We start from the raw sequence: 20347 nt of genomic DNA, 5'->3' as shown, positions 1-20347 counted from the left end.
ATACACAATTTAAATACGTAATGCAACCAGTTGAGGCTAGCTAACTAGACAGTCAGTACAGCGGGTTAGTAGGTTTTCATTGTTCTAGACACAGTACATGCGGGTATAGACAGGTTTTTAATCGTGGTCAGGTGTGGAAGTTCAAGACTGTAGGCAAAGAACAATCGGAGCAGATCTAATCCCCCCCCCCCATTAAATAAATTATGTAAGAAAAGAAATTCACACAGGAAAACAACAAATTGAACTGTGGGAAGTGCATATCTTCATCAGGGGCTTAATGCACCCTGAGCTGTGCTCTAATAGGAACGAGAGGGTTGGGTGAGTGGAAAGGCGCCCTAAACATGTAGAGAACATTATTGCTATTCCATATTTGTATATGCATTTGAAAGACACCACAACCTATTGAATGATGTCATCACATGCCTCTTTAACTCTTACAATCTTCGAGTTCTAATTTGAACTGAAGCAAACCAAGAAATATCTGAAAATCATAAAATAATCCGGGTTTAAATTATTGTTCTACACCTCCTGTTGGACAGCATGTAGGTAGACCATAATACCAAATAACATCCTTCATCTCTGATTGCCCCTTGCCTCATGTACTACACAGCATCTCCCTCTCTCTTCACCCGAAGGTGGGCTTTATGTCTGAACTTAGAGTGGCTTTGAATACCTCTTCATATCTTCTCTTTGGTGTTGCAGAGAGAGGGAGAATACGAAATGGAGAGGGGCATAAAAAAACTACGTTATTAAACCATGTCTCTCTCGCTAACAGTACACATACACTCTATACCTAGTTGAAACTGATTGAGCCTAATTTAATGCAAAAAAAGGTTTTCTACATTTTTTTTTGTTGGGGGGGGGGGGGGGGGGGGGGGAGGTGGAGTGGTAGAATCTGCTACAACCACATGACTTCTGATTACAAGAAGTTCACAAATACAATCTGCGATCTAATAACTTCCCCTTGAATGTAAATTGATCAGACTAGTATGACTGTGGTAGTCAAGTCCTGTGTTGAGAGACACTGGGGTGGTCAAAACAGCTGGATACTTTGACTATAGTGCAATCCCCACCTTGTACTGCCTAACATCACTTCACTGAGAATGCTAAAAATATACAACAGTCATTAGACACCTACAGCTAGGACTGTAATATTTGGAAGGCTGGGTACTATTTCTCCAGGATCCTGTGAAGGGGGATCCTCTTAAGAGTCTCACATGGGTAAGATGGACAACATCTCTTTCTGTAACACATGCACACACACATACACAGAGGGTGAGGCACCTGTGAATGACTGGGAACAGCAGACAGACAAGCAGACTTTGGAGTATCTCTGTAAATACATAATTGGATATTAGTGACATCATCATGCGATATTGAAATCAGTTCGTGGTGGAAATCCTCCATAGAACAGGATCGCCGGGATCTCAAATTTATCATTTGTTTCCTAAAAGAGTGTCTTTCTTACTCCACTAGATGGCGGCAGACTCGTATCTATCTTTCATGGCTGGGGTATGAGCGGTCTGGCAGCTCCAGGGAGGTGTGACATCCACATGCACAGAGACATGGGGTCCGATTTAAAAAAAATCCAAATCTTGGCCATCACAGGGAAAAAGGGGAAAAGTAATCCTAGGAGACATTTACGTTACCATTACAGGCTGTCATAGTTCCTCCATCAGTAATAGTAATAAATGAAAAGAAAAAAGGACAGTCTTTGTTTTGCCCGCTGCTTTGTCTTCTTTCTCTGTGTCTCTGGGGTACAACTAAGGTTCAGCATGTTGAGCGAAGGTGTTGGGATACCTCCATAGTTGCTTGTAGAAATGCCACCAGGGGTCCAGGAAGAGGGCGAGGACCTCTCACAGCCCTCTGGACTCATACTGAAGCTCTCGTCACAAGCACAAGCTCGCAAGTCTGAAAACAGACATACACACACATTCATAACTCTTTCTCTCCTTTTTTTTTAAAACCCAGTTCCTCTTCCAAACACACACACATTCCCCTCCCTGGTGCCCACTTTGTCTCTGATCCAGGCTTTTAGATGACGTTGTCAAACAGCTGCATGGACTGCATGATGTTCTCGTCCTAGGTGGAGACAAAAGGTTTGGATAAGGCAAAGTAAGGGAAAGGGGTATTTTGAAAATATTATTTTGCTTTCTTGCTGAGAGGTAGATAAGATAGAACAGTGATGACACTCTCACGTTGTCTGTTATGGACAAAGATAGAGCTAGGAGACAATTAGCTTAGCTTAGTTTAACATAATCAGCTTCAAACAGCTACCTGCCAAAGTAACTAAAAATAAAATAAGAAGACCTACATTTATGCACACTTGATGGCTTGTTTGTTTTATGTCCAAACATAAAAAAAATAATTCTAAACGACAGGTTGTGGTTTTTAGAGGTGTCATGTGCTGTAAATATTTAATTGCCTGGCTAAGTAATTTCCTGGAGTCACAGGAAATCCTACCAGCATCTCGTCTCTGCTGCATACTTGAAGCACAGACATGAAAGTGTTGTCGTCCTTTTCATCTAACTCTTGACAAGAATGCAAATAAGTGTGTTTTCCAAAATATCTTTTACTTTTAAGAAAGAAAAATCCGCTTTTCTTCCTTACCTTTTTGCAAGACTCAATGAACTCGTCTATGGTGACCACCCCGTCTTTATTCCGGTCCATTTTCTGAAAAGAAAGGTGAGCCAAATATTTAGTTATGTATTTTTTAAAACTTTGGCACTTTGTTTTCTCATACAAATCTTCCTCTCTGTCATATTTCTGTGGTACTAAACAGTGAGGACTGTTGATGTTGACCTGGAAGAAGCTTTCCACATGATCTCTTGGAGCGTCGTCCTGCATAGTGGGGTATGTGTATTTCCCCATCATGTCATAAATAGACCTCATGATGTCCAACATTTCCTGTGAAGTGAAGAACAAATGGGAGTTCTCAATATTAAAATATAAAGGTGATGCACTCGGTGATAAATGTCCTGGGGAGTTCATTTCTGAACCTCATTTCCTCCAAAAATTTGAATGAACAATTAACAAATTACGGACACGACCTTGTAGTCCTCATTAGTAGCTGCAGCCCTGATTAGAAGCCATTATGGCAAGTAATTTAGAGAAAAGTTAGAACTGTGTGTCCATGTGTGTGTGTGCGTGTGTGTTACCTCTTTGGTGATGCAGCCGTCCTTGTTCAGGTCATAGAGGTTGAACGCCCAGTTTAACCGGTCATTAATGGTCCCTCTCAATATGATAGACAGGCCAAATACAAAATCCTGAGATTGAAAGGGGAAACAATTTACTGCAGTGTTTGGCATCTCTTAGATCTTGACACGGCATTAATGTCTGCTGGCAGCTATTTAGAGGGAGTTCATATTTGTATGGACACTGCTGTGGTAGCAAGTTTCACTGGATCACATGTTTTCTTTAATCTCTAAAAAGGAGGCTGATAGAATAATTGACTCACCTCAAAACTAATGGAGCCGTTCTTGTCCGTGTCGAAGGCTTCAAACAGGAAATGTGCATACATACTTGAATCTGCAAAAAGATAGAGACTTACAGTGACCTGCATGCCCTCAAACAGTGATGTTGAACAGCTAGGACTTGCGGCGAGCTAAATATAGCAAAGAAATGAGAATCATTTCAAATAAAACTGGAGGCGAGTGGTTAACATTTCATCAAGCTAAATATCATGAAATGAAAAATTGCCCTGACTTTCTGCAGTGCTTTACAATAGTTCAGCAGAGCAGATCTATAATGACTTTATTATGTTAATTTCAGTGTGATGATGAAAAGCTCTATGTGAGGCTCTGCAGTTAAATAAACTACATTATTTACATTTTAACCTAAATGAAGATAAAAAGTGTTGTGTGAATAAAAGTCTATAATGGAAAAAGGTGGAGATCTACAGGTTTAGTGGTAAGAGTTGACAACTCACCTCCCTGCGGAAAGAACTGGGAGTAAATGGTCTTAAAGTTCTCCTCATTAACCACACCACACGGACACTCCTGGGAAACAAATCAAGAAAACTCATTAGTTACCATCTAGCACAGGATATAAAGGTAACATCAGGTCACGCTAGACTGCAACCACAACGATGCATCTACAATTTTTAAGGTTTATCTGTTGTCACTCCTGGTTTGTAATTGTCTTCTTCGGCCACACCTACATTTTTGAAGCCCCTGTAAAGGACTTGAAGCTCCTTCTTGGTGAACTTGGTCTGCTCCTGCAGCTTGTCCATGCTTTCAGGGCGATGACACACAGTGGACAGCTCAAAGTCATCCTCCACGCTGTCTGTGGGAGAAAGAGACCAGCGTCAATCATCGTTTATCATATGTGCACCCACAACAGCCTCCAGGGTGGTTACGACCTCGTTGTAATTAAGTTGAAAATGAGCTCAGGATTAGCATTGAGGATAAAGCCTTATCATTTTTACACAGGGCTCAATGATATATAGGCCATTTATTTACTATTTTAATCATTATTATGTTATTCTAAAGCATAAAGTAATTCTCTACACATAAATTTGGGTTATAATCTCAAGAGATTTCAACACATTTTTTGTTGCAGCCCAAGCTACTGCTCTTCTTGTCAAAGAGGTTAAGTTTAGTTTATTTGCAAAATGTTGAGAAAGTCAGATGGAGAATAAAAGTGAATACAAATAAATCACATGTGCAGGTGAGGTAGAAACCCACTGTGGGCTTCTCTCTTAAACCTCACCTAAAAAAAATGACCAAAAATGAAATGAAAAAAAAAAAAAAAACTGCAACAGTGCAAAGCTAGAAAATCATCAATAAGATCAACATGTTATACACATAAAAGTGGAGAGGACTTGGAGAAATGTACCAATCTCACAAAACGTTTCCGCAGCAATAGAATTTTCTGGAGACGATCTGGGGGAAGTGTTGGCCCATAAGTGAGATAGGGATCTAAAAAAAGCTACCAAGCTAACTATTGAACAGTAAAAAATACAAATCCATGACTCAAGCACACTTAGAAAACTGGGGAGACAGTAGCCTATGTTGAGCAAGTGAGATATCAACATTTATGAAGGTGGCAGAGTCTACTGTGGTGGAGAAGCTACTGACAGCGATACAGGGATGGCTAACAGAAACAGCTAACTGTGTAGTTAAGACATAGCTTATTTAAAAAAAGAACTATCAACTCATAGCATGTCATGTTTAAATGTTTTAGACTTTTATGACCGACTATTTTGACCTCACTTTAATCTTAAACAGGCTTGTAACTTTGGTGATAGCAGATAGGCTAGCTAAAATCGATGGCTAACAACAATAACTATGGTAGCAAGGCCATAGCGTTTTCCACCGATACAAAACAAAACTGTCAACTCACAGCGGGTGTCATAAAACGTTTTTAAACCTTTAAACCTACTATTTTGACCTTGCTTTAATTTAAATCAGCCTATCTGTAAGTAGGCTACACACACACTCATACACAGACGCACACACAAACGTGCCATATTGCCAACATGAACAGCACACGCTTCAAATCAAAACATGAGAAAACAGGTGTGACCCATTAGCAGCAAAATACTGTTTTAAAAAGTTTGAGTGCTTTTGTGTTTCTTGATGTGACTTGTGGGTTAAATGGTGAATCTTCTCAATTCACCGAAGAGGCAGGACACATGTAAAAGTAGTGAGTACATAGAGAGTAAAGGAGAACTTGCTTTCACTGATTGAGGGAGCAACCGAGGGCTGGCAGCATGGCAGCAGCTTGAGGAATCGCTGCTTTATGGTTTTTTTGCTTTGGCTGTTGGAAGGATTACCTGAAATCACCAACCATATATCACAAAGGTTAGGCACGCGCACACACACACAAGTCTGCAAATGTTACACACACACATGCCTGAACTCCATGCAACGGACAGACGCAACAACATCATGCCGTTAAATGCCTGCTGACCTGGCTGAGCGCTGGGAGACCACAACTACCACTCCATTCAGTGGATACTGCCAAACAGCGACAAAACAGCGCGAACCCTAGAAATACACAGTATCCCTCATCAGACTGGCTCATATCACAATGCGGCTTTCAGCAAACCCTGTGAAAAACCAGCTGAGAGTATCAATTCAAGAGACAAGTTAAACATCAACAGTTTTAATTCACCATCGGCTTAAACAAGGATTTAATTTGTGACAGTAGGAAGTCATTCTCCAGACAAATGTAATGAAAAACCGCCTCAAAAAGAGCCCATCACAAATACCAGCATACTGTAGAGCCATTTCATCTCAAAGCAAACACATTTCATGATGCCCGTTTTTCTGTGTTTCACACAGTGGAAATGACAGGCACATTTGCACACATGGACCCTTTTACTTACTTTTTCCTCCTAGTTTCCATGGTAACAGTCCCTGTACCCCTTTAAGCAGGACCCCAGCAGTCTGAGGGATGAAGGCCATGATGGGGTGAAAACCAGTAGATCCACAGTACCTCCCCTCACAGCTATCTATCCTATGTGATGTGTCACCTCTGTTTTCTCTGGTGCTCCTGACCCGAGTCTCTGGTGTCATTTGGAGCCAGAGCAGGCAGAGAACATTGTCCAATGGATACCAGATTAAAAGCAAACAGCTGCCTAGTACAAGCCCAGCCCTCTGCCTCAGGGCAGGGTCTGTGTTTTAAGTAAGTGCATTATCTTTTTCCAAATGGACCAAACAGGTGACCACATTTTAATATCAACCAAATCAGAGGACTTATTAAGAAAGGTGGTGTCTCATTGTGCAGTGATATGGTTTGCAGGCCTTATTGTGAATAACTCTTACCCTTTATAAAATTAAAACGGATGAGTTACAAAAATTCACCCCCCGTACAGTGTGTGTCGTATGAGACATGAGCTAATCAGACCAATTAGTTATTTTTAACCAGGCTGCAAACATTTTAATTTCTGCTGTAAAAAATGACTTTTTCGACTGGGTGTGTATGTGACTTCAGGTGTTTCTGCAGCCAGCCTCAAGTGGACACTTGAAGAACTGCAGGAGTTTGCACTTCCGTATCAGGTTCATTTTTAAACAACGGAGGTTGCTTATTGGTTGTTACTGGATGAGGAGGAAGCTATTAGATAAGTGAACAACTCTCCAAAATGGTTTGCTTGAATCGGATTAGTTTGTTTTGAAAAGTGTTACTGTTTCAGATGTAAAGGAAGATAAAAATCTAACTATGCTTTGCTTTTTAGTTTGCCAAAAAATTGACGACAGCAAGGTAACTCAATCTGCTCAAGCTGCTCTGTGGGAAACATGATCAAAAGCTCCAGCACATCTATCAATGGACCTTGAGGTGAGATTGTTTCCACGTCAGGTTGTAACTTTCTTATTCTGAAATACTGTATAAAGAATGTATCATGTTGTAAAATGTCTTTGCATGTTTTCTTAGTACATAATCAATACAAATACTGTTACTGTGGTTAAGTCAAGATGTAGGAGAAGCTTCATGTAGTAAACATTATGTCCCATAATAATTAAATACATGTACTAAGATACTGATCACAGAAGCCTGGGTTAGAACTAGGAAGTGACCCATAGATCTGATTATTATTGTGTTACAGATGCAGATTGTTTATGGGTGTGGGTGAACTAAATTTAATTTCAAACGTCTGTTCTGAATGCTCAGACGAAGATAGATTAAAAACAAAAACAAAAAAGGACTTCTGCTCTGAATGGAAAACGGAGCTTGAAATACTTGTAAGGACCATGAAAGTCAAATCTACTTGAAACTGTCAGGTTGTTAGATATGCGTCTTTTAAGGACTGAGACGTTCCTCTCTCTCTATCTCACAGGCCTCTCTCCATCTCCTCTGCTTTTTCTCCTCTGTGATTTTGCACTTTACTGATATTTCCTGCTTGTTGTGATGCCTTTGAGAAAGTGTGCTCCGGCTGTCTTGGACAAGTCTGTTTTGGAATAGAGATGTTATATCTCAGAGGAATTAACCTGACTTTGACACACACACACACACACACACACACACACACACACACACACACACAAACACACAAGCCCAACTCTTTATGGGCCCCTATTTTCATGAAACATGCTTCTAAAACATCTCACTACTTACTATAGAACATATTTACTGGATCTATCTTCGACCTTATCAATCATGTATTGTATACAACTATCTTTGAATCATAGAGATCGTATTTATCCTTGTGTCGTATATCGATTAATCTCTATTTAAACATGTAGTATCTAATATATTGTGTCTATCCGCCAATCATTTTGTATTGTACTCGCCTATCTTTCTTCATACCGTATCTAACCTTATATGCTATTGTTTGGTATCGTATCCTTCGTTTTCTGTATGGTATGGTACGGTGTTGTTCCCTTTGCTATTGTATCGTATTGCATTGCAATGTATCATATCAATACAATATCAATCCATCCATCCATCCATCTTTCACAGCTTTTTTCCAAGTATACTTAAAAAGCATCCACTTAGAATTAAGAAACAACTCTTCATATGGAATTGATATCTCAGTTGTATCTCTCACATTTCATGTAACAGAAGGATTTGGTTGAAGACAGACCTTTGTTAAAAAAAGAAGGTTTCTGCCCTCACTAGGCTTTTCAAAGTAACATGAGATCATTTAGATCCTCTTCCTTTGAAGTTCAAATTGTTTTTTTGAGTGGCACCAACAATGAGACCTGAAATTCTTTCATTCTCGCTGAATAGACAGAAAGATGGAAACTGTCTGCACCTCTTCAGGCAGGAAGACACTGTCTGGGTTTTTCTGCAGCCGTGCAGCTTCATTACATTCTTACTTAAGAGTGTCATGTAGTTATTGTGCAATTAGAGTTCAACAGTGTCCCCCCCAGGGTACACTGACACACCATCACAGCTCTTCAGGATATAAGAAAAACAGGTCTATTTTTAGCCTGATGGCAAAGCATTTTTTGCCAATATAACGTCTGAAGGAGCTTTGCTTTTCACAAACCCAAGAGATCTGAGGATTTTCTCAAGGAACAATGAAACCATGAAATCCCTAAATGAAAATGAAGACAGCAAACATGTTACGGTAAGGAGTCACAGTGATACACTCGACTGCTGATGGTGAACCAAACTGATGGTGCAAATGCAGCATTGAACCTGATGAGAGGTGCAGAACTGCTTCAGAGAATTCAGGTGCAGTTTTCCAAAAAAATTGTCATTAACTTGAATCTTTAATGCATGCTGGTTCAGTTCTTTGTATGACTGGTTTTTCAATGAGGTCTGGGACCCACCTAATGTCATTTATCTTCTCCCACTTCTCCTGCCTAGCTTCACTCTTCTGCACTCCAGCTACTAAAAATTGCACATAAATAAAGTTTGGGGGACTCACAAAAGCCAAAAAAGAAAAGATTAATCAAAAGCTATGCAGCAAGTGCTGATATGTTCTCTGATTTTTTCCACTACATATGCCTTAAGATCTTAAAACACTACATTGCCCATAACACAGAACTTCTACCTGTCTGGTTAATGGTTCTTCTGCTTTCCTTTTAAACGTTGGGCCATGGGTTGGCCTTGTGGTTAAGATGCCAGTCATTGAAAAATGCCAATTTGATTCTAGTCAAGAAGCTCTGTAGCATGTCCACATTTTCTACCTCTACATTTCCTTTACTATGATTACTAATTCAAAATGGCCAAATGAAAGAGTGCAACCAGCCAAGCTTCAAATTTGATAAAAACAAATTGTGACAAAACCAGGAGTAGTCTTTTAGGACTTAGGAATCTTAAGAGCACAGGAGATACTGAGCTGCAAAACTCTTCATGACGAGCAACATGTTGGTAATGCCAAAAATCGGTGGAATATCCCTTTAGCCAAAAATACAAACACATCTTACTTATAGTTGAATTTTCTGAAAATTAAACGATCATACAGAATTATTTAGATATTGTATAAACTGAATATTTGAATATATCATCATCATCATCATCATCATCATCATCATCATCATCAAGGGAGAGCAATTTCAAAGATTACATTTTTTCCAGTTTGGATGGGCCTACAATTATGTTTTTCTATTTTTAGTTGTGTGTCTTTCACTGAAATATATGCAGCATAATCCTCAGTTTTAGCTTGCTGCACGTGTATGTAAGTTAGAAACGTATTGACACACGATATGTGCTTCAGTATTAAAGTCTCAGACAAAACCAAACACACACACACACACACACACACACACACACACACACACACACACACACAACCACATGCACACACTCTAACACACACAGCAATGTGACACAAAGTCATACACAGCCACACACACACTTCTCAGTACCATAAATAGGTGTGACAAATGTGACGGCTATTTAGTGAGACAATTAGGACAGACTACTTTATGTTTTATCCTGATAAACACAAACAAACCAACATGTAGACACACCCCCTCCCTTCTTTTCTATAGAGAGTACTCCTCCCATTATCTCTCACCATATTCATCATTTTCACTTCACAGTCCGTGCCCGTCTCTAGCTCTCTTACCATCCATCTCACCTGGCGTTGAAAGGTCGATAAGCCCCAGAAAGTGCATCAGTTTGAGGGAGCTGCAGACCACCAGCAGAATGCCAACAGTCTGCAGCCCCTCCAACTCCCACTTGTCTCGGAAGAACAGATGCATCCTTTCCCCCCTTCTCTCTCTCTCTCTCACACCAAAAAATCTTTCTCTCGCCCCAGGGCAACCACTTCCCCCCCCCTCAGCTCCAACCAAGAATGCACCGTCTTCGTCTCTTCAGCCTCTCCTCTCAGCCTCCCTCTATGTGCCGGTGGTATTCAGGCATCCTCACTCCGCACGGCTCCTCGCCTGCTTTCTTCACAGAAGGTAGATTGTTATTCTCCTCGTTTCTTCATCCAGAGCGTTAACTGCGTGGCAGCGAGACTGCCGGCTTGCTGCTCCACCCCCGCCACCTCCGAGTCTGTCAAATGCTGTTAAAGTTCCTGGTGAAGTTCGGACAATAAACCATGTGTGTCCTGGCAGGTTGGCTGCAATTGTTTTCAGACTCTTTCTGCTTTTTTTTTCTTCTTCCAGCCACTGACTCTCAAACTCTCTCTCTGTCTACTCTCGCTGCCTGTCCTCCCTCTCTTTCTCTCCTTACCTCCGTCTCTCTCCTGCGGTGTCCCTCCCTATCTTTAATTGGGTCAGTGATGGGGCTGAGTGAAGGAAGAAAAGAGGAGGGGGAGACGGAAGAAGGAAGGAGGAGGGAGGAATAACTACTTGAAGGGTGAGAGGGGGAACAGAAAAGAGGGGACACACGAGAGACGAATGAGAAGAATGAATTGGTAGGTGAGATATTAAAAGAGGAGGGGCAAAAGGGAATTGTTAAAGAGGGAAATAATCACAACCAGGGGTATATATTCAAAAACAAATCACCACAATTAAGGACAAATTTAGGAGAAGAAGAGGAGAAAGTAACAGAAGGGAGGAGCATCTGACCCTGCGGCTACTGTGGACAAACTGGCAGATGTGGCAATTTCCCCTGAGTGTACACACACAGACACACACACACACACACACACACACACACACACACACACACACACACACACACACACACACACACACACACACACACACACACACACACACACACACACACACACACACACACACACACACACAGACAGAGAGAGAGAGAGAGAGAGAGAGAGAGCAGCAGCAGCAGCCTGGAGGTGATATCTGGCTATAGCATGTTTTGCATATGCATCGAGCACAGTGGGGAATCTTTCAGATGGGATGGGGTATAGATGTCACATCTGGAACACTGACAGATGCAATCTCTGAAGAACTGGAAGGAAAAAATCTCACTCTGAAATATACTTTTGAGCTGGGATTCCAAATGTGAGTAGGGAGGCACTGATGTGCTAAGCAGGAGCAGAAAGAAAACTTTAACCCTTTTCAGTCTGCTGTGCTGTAACTAAGCTCAGCCGTCATCATATCTTTGGAAACTCATTTCGATTCCACAATGGTGTAATATCGGCGTTTTGGAAGCGTGGCAAAGCGAGAGCTCCACATACACACACACACACACACACACACACACAGTCAGACATGCACACACACACACACAGCGCTGTGTTCCCCCGCTGGCTCAGCTGATCCTGTATCGCGTCTGTAATGCCTCTGTTACTACCGCCAAAGACTTCATCCCCCCCATTACGCCTCAGTGACATTCAGATTGAAGGCGAAATGTCACAGTCTGAATAGGGCTACGGATCCAAAGACTCTTTTTACTTTGGGGAAATTCAAGACGACTCTAAAGGTTGAGAAAGTAGTACATCTACCGTGGGGCTTTTACTGAAATCCTTAAAATCTACTGTGAGGAGGTATTAGCCGGCTATGAAGCACACAGAAATTAATAATGATACCTCTTAATGAACTACACCATAAGCAGGATGGACATTTTATCTTATGTTATTTTTAAAGCCTAAACCACTATTGGTAGGTGTCAGAAGATGGGATTAATGGCATGATTCAATATGGCTGAGGTTAAGTTTAGGGAAGTATATCCTCGGATAAGAGCATGGATGAAGTTTAAACATAATAACTACATAGTTTAGTTTGGATTTGATAAGGAGACTGTCTCCAAGGGTCACTCGGCCTTTTTGGTATAGGAAATGGAAGACAATAATTGCAGCAACAGCTTCCACTTAACTCCAAACAAACACCAGTAATTGAAAAACTATACATACCCTTGTGGTTTGTCACTCAAACTGAAACATATTGTTAAGGGGGCATTTGTGGGAATGACTGATGCCTTTGTTCTTCTTCATCTGGAATTTGTTTTGAGAGACAATACGTTGGCTCAGTGCATCCCTTAATAAGAGAGCTAGACTTCATCTCAAGTGGTAAGTGACAACCCTTGGCTTCAAAGTCTTCCATCACTTTCATCCTCTTCTCTATTTCCAATATTAAAAAAGAGATACAGATAATAAGAGGTAAGACTATTTAGTCCCAAGCACTCTAAAAGCATCATTTTGTCTCCCAAATTGGATTGTTTATGAGTATGTGGGTGTGTGTGTCTGTGCCTGTGAGCAGGTCAGTGTGAGCAGGTCAGTTTTCTGTCGGACACAGAGAAACAGAAGATGAAGAGGAGGATAAAGCTGCAGGAGTTTACAGAGGGCTTGATCTGTCAGCCGTGTGATTAATGATTCTCAGAGCCAAAATGAGACCTGGAGCCACAGTTTTGCTTCCGATCCTCGGGGAGAGCACATCTTAGAGCAGCCTCTTGAGACTGAACAACCAGCACTTAATCAGAGGCAGACTCATGCTCTTTGGTAAATGACAACAAGCATTAACTTTGCAGTTGCAGCCTGAGTTCATGTTCAAAGTCAGAAAGTACGGCCAGAACATTCAAAGAGGGCAACAATGGATCACCGTCATTTAATGTTCACAGAGAGTCAACTGTGGTGGTCAAGTGCAATAAGGGAGATCTAGAGGGCTTCTAATGGCACTAAAAGACCAGACATTATCATAAAAAAAACCATTTATGGTAAGATGAGATCACTAAGGGGCAAATGATCATCAGAAACGGTCGTTAAAGGAATAAATTAAAAGGATTACTTCACAGCCGGTCAGCTATTGAGATTTCAAATCTACATTAAGTTATGCTTAACAATATTTTGCATTAATTTATGGGCATGATAGATTAAACAGGCTACATAAATTCCTGAATACAGTGACATATTCAGGACAGTAAATTCTCAAACACAGTCTGCTGTCGGAGACACAAATCAAGGATGAAAGCGGGAGAGATAAAGTCTGGTTGGGCCTATTTGTCGTCATCTCTTTTAGGACAATTAGGACATCTTTGGTACACTGAGACAGAAGTGTAAGATCAAATACACTGCAAATAAAAAGTCTCCCATTTGACTTTGCTTCTTTCCTAAAAGTATTGATCAGACACTACTGTAAGGTACTGACCTCTGGCAGCTTGTTATATTTCTAATTATTGACACGATTGTTTCCACGTATGCACTGGTTGGTTTGTTGTGGAGAATAAAAGGATGTCTGTGGAGGGTTGATGTAAAACCCTGGGGAGTTAAACCTGGTTAAAAGGAAAGTTTTTTTAATAGTCCAAACTTAACATGACTTTTGTTTCAACATAATTTAAATGACTATTTGTCCAGATGAACTAAGGAATTGCTTAAAAATGAAATAAGGCCCAAAAAAAAAATCTTGGTATGACGTATTAGCATGCTAACACTCGCGAATTAGCGCTAGAACCAAAGTGCAGATGAGTCTGATGGGATCTTCAGATCTTCAAACTATTGATGTTCCTGGTGACTAATTTTAGACACAAGGTAAGAACACACTCCAACAACAGTCAAAATTGAGCAATAATAATTTAACATGGCTAAACACGAGATCACAGTGATTGTGAATACACAATGTTAAAATGGTCGAGTGGCTACAGTTAGCAGTGCTAGCACATCAAGCCTCCAGCCCTCCTTAACGCCCAACTGCATGTGCTGGTTTCATTTTGTTCTGATCGAATGGTTTTATGATAAGATAAGATATACTTTATTCATCCCAGCAGAGAAATGTAGGTGTTCCAGCAGCCAGCATACATACAAACACACAACACATATATACACACATATCCCACCCATACAAAAAACATGAGCCCACAATACATAGCCAGGATAAAAAAAGTGGTATGGATGGTCCATGTGCATAAGTAGCTGTTACTCATAGATAACAGTACAAAACACTAGCTCTGCCAGTGCATAGTATGATAGATAAATAAAGGATTATTATAAAAAATAGCAGTCAAGTGTGCAAATATACAGACTGCTAACAACTTAATTTTCATTTTTAGATCAAAAAACTGCCAAACCTCTTCGTGCTACGAGATGCAATCTGCTACGCTGGTTTACATCTGGGTAGTAGAGCAATATGGTAGTAGCCATTAACTGAAGCTACAGTTTTGGCTAGTGGTAGGCAGCTGCGTTACAGCATCATTGCCAGCCTAAAATGTTTGAAATATAAATAACAGGTTTCAAGGTTTACAACATTTGATCGTGAAGTCGGCTAACCTCAAAAATTCCAACTTGCGACTCCCTTACACCCCTGCTGATAAAAATTGATAAATAAAGTAAATGTGGACCAGCTCCCCTGCTGTAAAAGTCCCATCTCCTTAAGGGCAGGTGGACAGTGAGGTACACATTCATATCTGCTTCTTTCAGCATTGCTTTTGCAAAGTTCTGTTAAAGAGTCCTCTATCCTATGTGAAAACTGCTGGTCGAGGCAGTTATCTTACTCACAGTGATGAAGAGTCACTAAAGCCTACCACCAGGGATGCTTCCAAAAAAAAAAAAAAAGCTGGAAAAAGAGAAGCATTAACAGTGTTCTCAAGGGCTCCAACTGGGTACCGAGATCTACAGACTCAGAGCTAAATTCTGACCAGTGAGTACCATGAAGCCAGAATAGTGTTTCAAGGATAACATCCGGATCAACCTTAAACATTTGAAACCTTGCTCAAAAAAAGAACCACGTGCAGATGCAATTTATATGGAGGAACCATTTATTGTCAAGACGAGTGAAAAAGCTACAAAGAAGAAGATGGCCATCCCGGTGTGGCTCACCAGCTGGCCTCTTTTACCTATTTGAGAAACTAATCAGGGAGACCGTCTTTCCTGACTTTGCATGGCCGCCAATGCTGTTGATGAAATTGAGACTGTGTAGTATAATTAGCATGCCAGTAGTGGCGTTTTTAAAAAATCGCTTCCAGTAAAGTTCCTCAGATGTTTCTACTTCCCCGTGTTAAATGATGAGGATCCTTCAGGGCATGGAGGAATCACAGATGAACCACGGGAGCTTAATTTAGCCTGGTTGACAGGCAGCACGCATGAGGAGGCAACATCTGAAATCTATCCCAAGAGATGTTCTCCTCTTACTGTAATATTCGGTTATTCCCTTGCTTTATTCCTAATGTACTGTAGTTGCTAACACCTTCACACACTCACATGCTCACACACAAACTTGTAATAAAATATTAGGCTAATTAGACTTAGTTGATTAGTCTCTGAGACGTATTTTGCCTGAAGCCAGACACACAGTAATTGAAATCTCTCCATATTTAGACATCTACCTGAGCAATTATTCCCCTCAAAACTGATTAAAATGTCTAACAGATAGGAGTGTGTGTGTGTGTGTGTGTGTGTGTGTGTGTGTGTCTAAATGCTCGCAGCAAGGGAGACACAGAGGAGGTCATTGATAAATGGTGCTCAAAATTTAGCTAGTGTTTTTTCAATTAAATAAGTGAACGCAGAGATCCATTTGCATAGATCATTAGCTTTTGAGGATATTTTTAATTCAGCAACGCGGGACAAAAACAGTTCCATGCTAATGAGGCTGGGTCCTTTCAAAATAACTTTGAGAGGAACTGCTCATAAACAGTGTTTTTTTTTTAAATGCACATAATCCATCGCATCAGAGAGGTTTTGACAAACAAGACCAAATTGATTTTTATTTATAGTTTATTACAGTGATTATCAGTTTTTACTTGCAGAGTTGAGGTGTACCAACAGGTGTTTCTTGATCAATGGCTTAAAACCAAGTTCAACAATTTTCAGCCAGATACATAGAAAGAAGCCGAGCACAATGATTGTGATTAGTGTTTTTTTAAGTGGGGGTCCTAACCCCCATGGGAGTCACCAGGGGGAACATGGGGGGTCGTGGAAACTTGAAGGGAAGAGGGGACAAATGGAAAAATAAGTGTATAGTTATTATTTATCACTGCATATTAGAATCTGTGTTCTTTATGTATTTTTAATAACTATTTTGTATTTTTATTTTTCTGTATATTTCTATATTATAACTGTTCAATCTAGCTAAGAAGGAATGACAACAACTGTAACAGGAGAAAGACACATTAAATGCATTGAATGCATACCAAAGGGACATTTAAATGTTTTATTTTTACTGTTACAATAACTGTTGATTTTTTATTTAGCTTATTTTTTTCAATTTCTTGGGTTAACAAACACTGAGGCTTCAAACCTCCAACCTTCCCAAGCTGCAATTAACTGCCTCACCTGAAGGGGGCAGTGCAATGTAAGACATGCAGTTAGCATCCTGGCACTTCAACTGCTGTTAACCTCTTGTTATTCTCTCTCTTTCTCTTTGTTATTGTCCCTCATTTAAATTCTACTCCAGAGACCGGGCAAACAGTGGGAGGGTAATGAAAGATCACAAACCATTAACAATCTCACACACACACTCTCTCTCTATCTCTCAAACACACACACACACACATAAAAATGGAAGAGACAGTAAAGCTCATGTTTGCTATTATGTTTCAGATATATCCAAAGCCTAAGCAGACCACACAGCTCCAGAGATGGTGTACTTTGAACCTTCATTCTGACACTCAGCTGCAGTCATGCTTTTAAAAATGCGTCCTGTGTTTTTGAGTGTACAGCAGTCAATCTAAATTGGATTTGCATCGCTCACAACAATCCTCACAAGCTCACACTTATTTCCATCAAATCATAAACACTCTGCTCTGCTTTTTCCTGCCAGGAGCCAAATCAGGTAAACATCCTGAACCTGGGTCGATACTGAAGGAAAATAAATATTCCAGCGAGCTAACAGGGTCTGCACTGCAGCCCTCTGAAGGTTTGCTTGAAAGATTTTCTGTTAAAAAGACCATTACGACGAATCTTAAGGGGGAATTCATGTCAAAGCGGCTAAATTACAGATTAATCTAACACCGTTTCCAGCCGTACTAAAACATTTGTTGTCACACAAATATTTAAAACTCCAGCAGCTTTAAGAAGCATAAAGGAAAGTTCTAATAAACGTTTATTGGGATTCAGCCATGAATGGTGAGCAAATTGGCAGTAAATCAATGTCAGACTGACAGCAGCCTGTAGCCTCTCTTTGTTGTTGTAAAGCAGGGTGAATAATAGCCACTGTCTGCCCAACATTAATGTTTTATTCTAGTGAATCCTGCTGCGAGGCTTCTGTGCAGAAAGCCAGAAATCAGACTTTTCTCTATTAAATTCTTTGAATGAGTCACTACAAACTTCAATGTTCAGTCCTTAGTCTGTTCACATCAATAATACTTTAATGTACATTCATGTACAATCAGCACAATGACTTCCTTGTGCCTATCGGTTGCACCTCTGCGGGTCTGTGGGTGCAAACCAATATTCAAATTAATTATTAAAATGCCAATTTTTAAGCAAAACAAAACATGTTCACAGCCTGGTTATATATAATATATAATAACGGTGTTACATGAGTCAGGGCTATGATATATTGCTGTATTGATATTCTGTACCGTGCTTGTCAGGGGGCAGCTGTGGCCCAGTTGTTAGAGTCCTCGTCTCTCAACAGGAAGGTCGAGGGCTCGATCCCCAGCTCCTGCAGCCCCATGTCCGATGTGTCCTGGGGCAAGACACTTAACCCCAAATATCTCCCGCTGCTTCGTTAGTGGTGTATAAATGCCTATGAATGGGGTTGGTTACTTCTGATGGTCTCACTACATAGCAACCACTGCCATCGGTGTGTGAATGTGTTGGTGTGATATGTGGTGTAAAAGTGCTTTGAGTAGTCAGAAGACTAGAAAAGCCCTATATAAGCTCAAGTTTACCATTTACCATTTACTCATGAGCCTGCTATTAATGCATAAATATGTTATTGTTTATTTGAAATAGCCATGACAAAGTCCAGCTGCACATCATTCACTTTTAAACAGCCAACTCCAAATCATATTTTAACCCATTGTGTGCTTTACATAGAAATGTGGCTGCTTTAATCCAACATGGCAAACATATCTAATGAAGTAGTACTTGGTCAAGTGAAGCACATTGTTGTGGCATTATTGACAGAAGAGGGAGGGGGGACGCTAAAAACTTCGAGAACATTCATGGGTTAAGCTGCGCACAGAAAAAAAAAGGCCTTCAGACACAAGATTAAGCTGTGTTTATGCAAATCTTCTAACTCTAATAAGTCAGCCATGGATGTTTCCAAGGACACGTGTGCATGCACGCTTTGTAAAGTCGTTAGTTTGCGCTCAATGTTATCATCTTTCTGCAGACGTGTCAGGAAAAACAGGAATAAAACATCAAAAACTTCTGTTCTTTTTTTTCCTCTGAGCACCTGCCATACCTTTAGAGTCTCTCCCACACACACACACACACACACACACACACACACACACACACACACACACACACTCACAGCTGTTACAGACACATCGAGAGAAGGGGAGCCAGACAGTGACAGCAGAGGCGCTGAAAGAAACAAATGGAGAATGAGCGAGGAGCAGGAAGAGAGGAATGGTGGAGGATAGAGAGAGAGAGAGAGAGAGAGAGAGAGAGAGAGAGTTGTGTATTAAATATCCTCCGTCTGATCCTGCCGGCTCTCATCTCTCCGCTGGCTGGTCATCACAGAGGCAGTAAGAGAAAGAGCCTCAGACAAGGACAACAAGGACAGTCTCCTCCACACTCTGCAGTTTCATTACTGTTTAAGTTTCCACAACCAGGATACTTGTTGTCCAAACTTCTGATAGAATCTAAAATGTCCAAGCCACTGGCACGTGATTCAACTTTCCCTTTAAGAGTGGACTCATGTCTCCTTAGATCGTAGCTTAACCTTGAACAATTCACTTTTCACAGAAACTACAAAGCTTTACATGACATTATGTATCCGTTTTGGGGTTAAGGCACTCTAGAGGGTATGCATTAACGTCACTCTTCCACATAGACACGCCCCCTCTGACTGAATGAGTAGCAAAACCGCTTGAAACATGGCTGCCTTCAGAAGAGGAAATGACAGAAACAGGAGTTAAAGGATAAATAGCTGTTTAAATTCAGGACATTCGGACCCATAAGAGATCCCAGACACAGTGGTCCATGGAGCTTGACATGTGGCAAGAAATCAGGTTTCCAGACATTTCTATACATATTTTAAGAGCTTGGTACTACACACAGCAAAGCCTGTAGAAAATGATTTTGTTCTTTCAGAAAAACCTGACGTTACTATTTGATAAACTGCTGTTATTGGGTGTCCTTAGATGCTTTGCCCTCATTGTTCTTGTACTGTATGGAACAAACAAGATGAGGTAGACTAGGGGGCGGGTCAGCTAAAAAGTGAGCTAAAAAACACACACCTGCACAACGCATTCCACTTTGTGTGTCTGTCCATTGAAGGGCAATTACTATGAAGGTAGATGGCTTTTGCCTGTGTGTGTGTGTGTGTGTGTGTGTGTGTGTGTGTGTGAGTGAGTGAGTGAGTGTGCGTGAGCTTGGACATAAATGGGTCCTCTGCTGACCACTTAGCAATTTACCTGCACTTATCTCTCTCTTTCATACTGTCTAATTTCCTCACTCACACACAGCTGCACACACACACACACA

At 40.7% G+C, this 20347-nt stretch overlaps 1 protein-coding gene across 5 annotated transcripts in view; it reads right to left on the bottom strand.

The window, feature by feature from the left end:
* Positions 1-353: 353 nt before the first annotated feature.
* Positions 354-20347, bottom strand: part of LOC132975284 (Kv channel-interacting protein 2-like) — a 115293-nt gene continuing 95299 nt past the window's right edge. For 3 of the 5 annotated variants that reach the window (XM_061039743.1, XM_061039742.1, XM_061039741.1), the window contains 7 exons: positions 4160-4284; positions 3929-3998; positions 3458-3528; positions 3159-3266; positions 2803-2907; positions 2611-2673; positions 354-2082 (listed from right to left, as the gene is read on the bottom strand). In XM_061039743.1, the coding sequence (XP_060895726.1) occupies positions 2035-2082; positions 2611-2673; positions 2803-2907; positions 3159-3266; positions 3458-3528; positions 3929-3998; positions 4160-4284 (590 nt within the window). In that variant the 3' untranslated portion in view covers positions 354-2034. Of the gene's footprint in view, positions 2083-2610; positions 2674-2802; positions 2908-3158; positions 3267-3457; positions 3529-3928; positions 3999-4159; positions 4285-5673; positions 5777-10465; positions 11403-20347 lie in introns of those variants that run through there. The other 2 variants (XM_061039739.1, XM_061039740.1) reach the window with 2 other exon arrangements.

This window comes from Labrus mixtus, chromosome 6, assembly GCF_963584025.1.
Source record: "Labrus mixtus chromosome 6, fLabMix1.1, whole genome shotgun sequence".
Classification (NCBI taxonomy): domain Eukaryota; kingdom Metazoa; phylum Chordata; class Actinopteri; order Labriformes; family Labridae; genus Labrus; species Labrus mixtus.
Note: the sequence above shows the minus strand (reverse complement) of the source record. Positions and strands in the feature narration are given on the sequence as shown.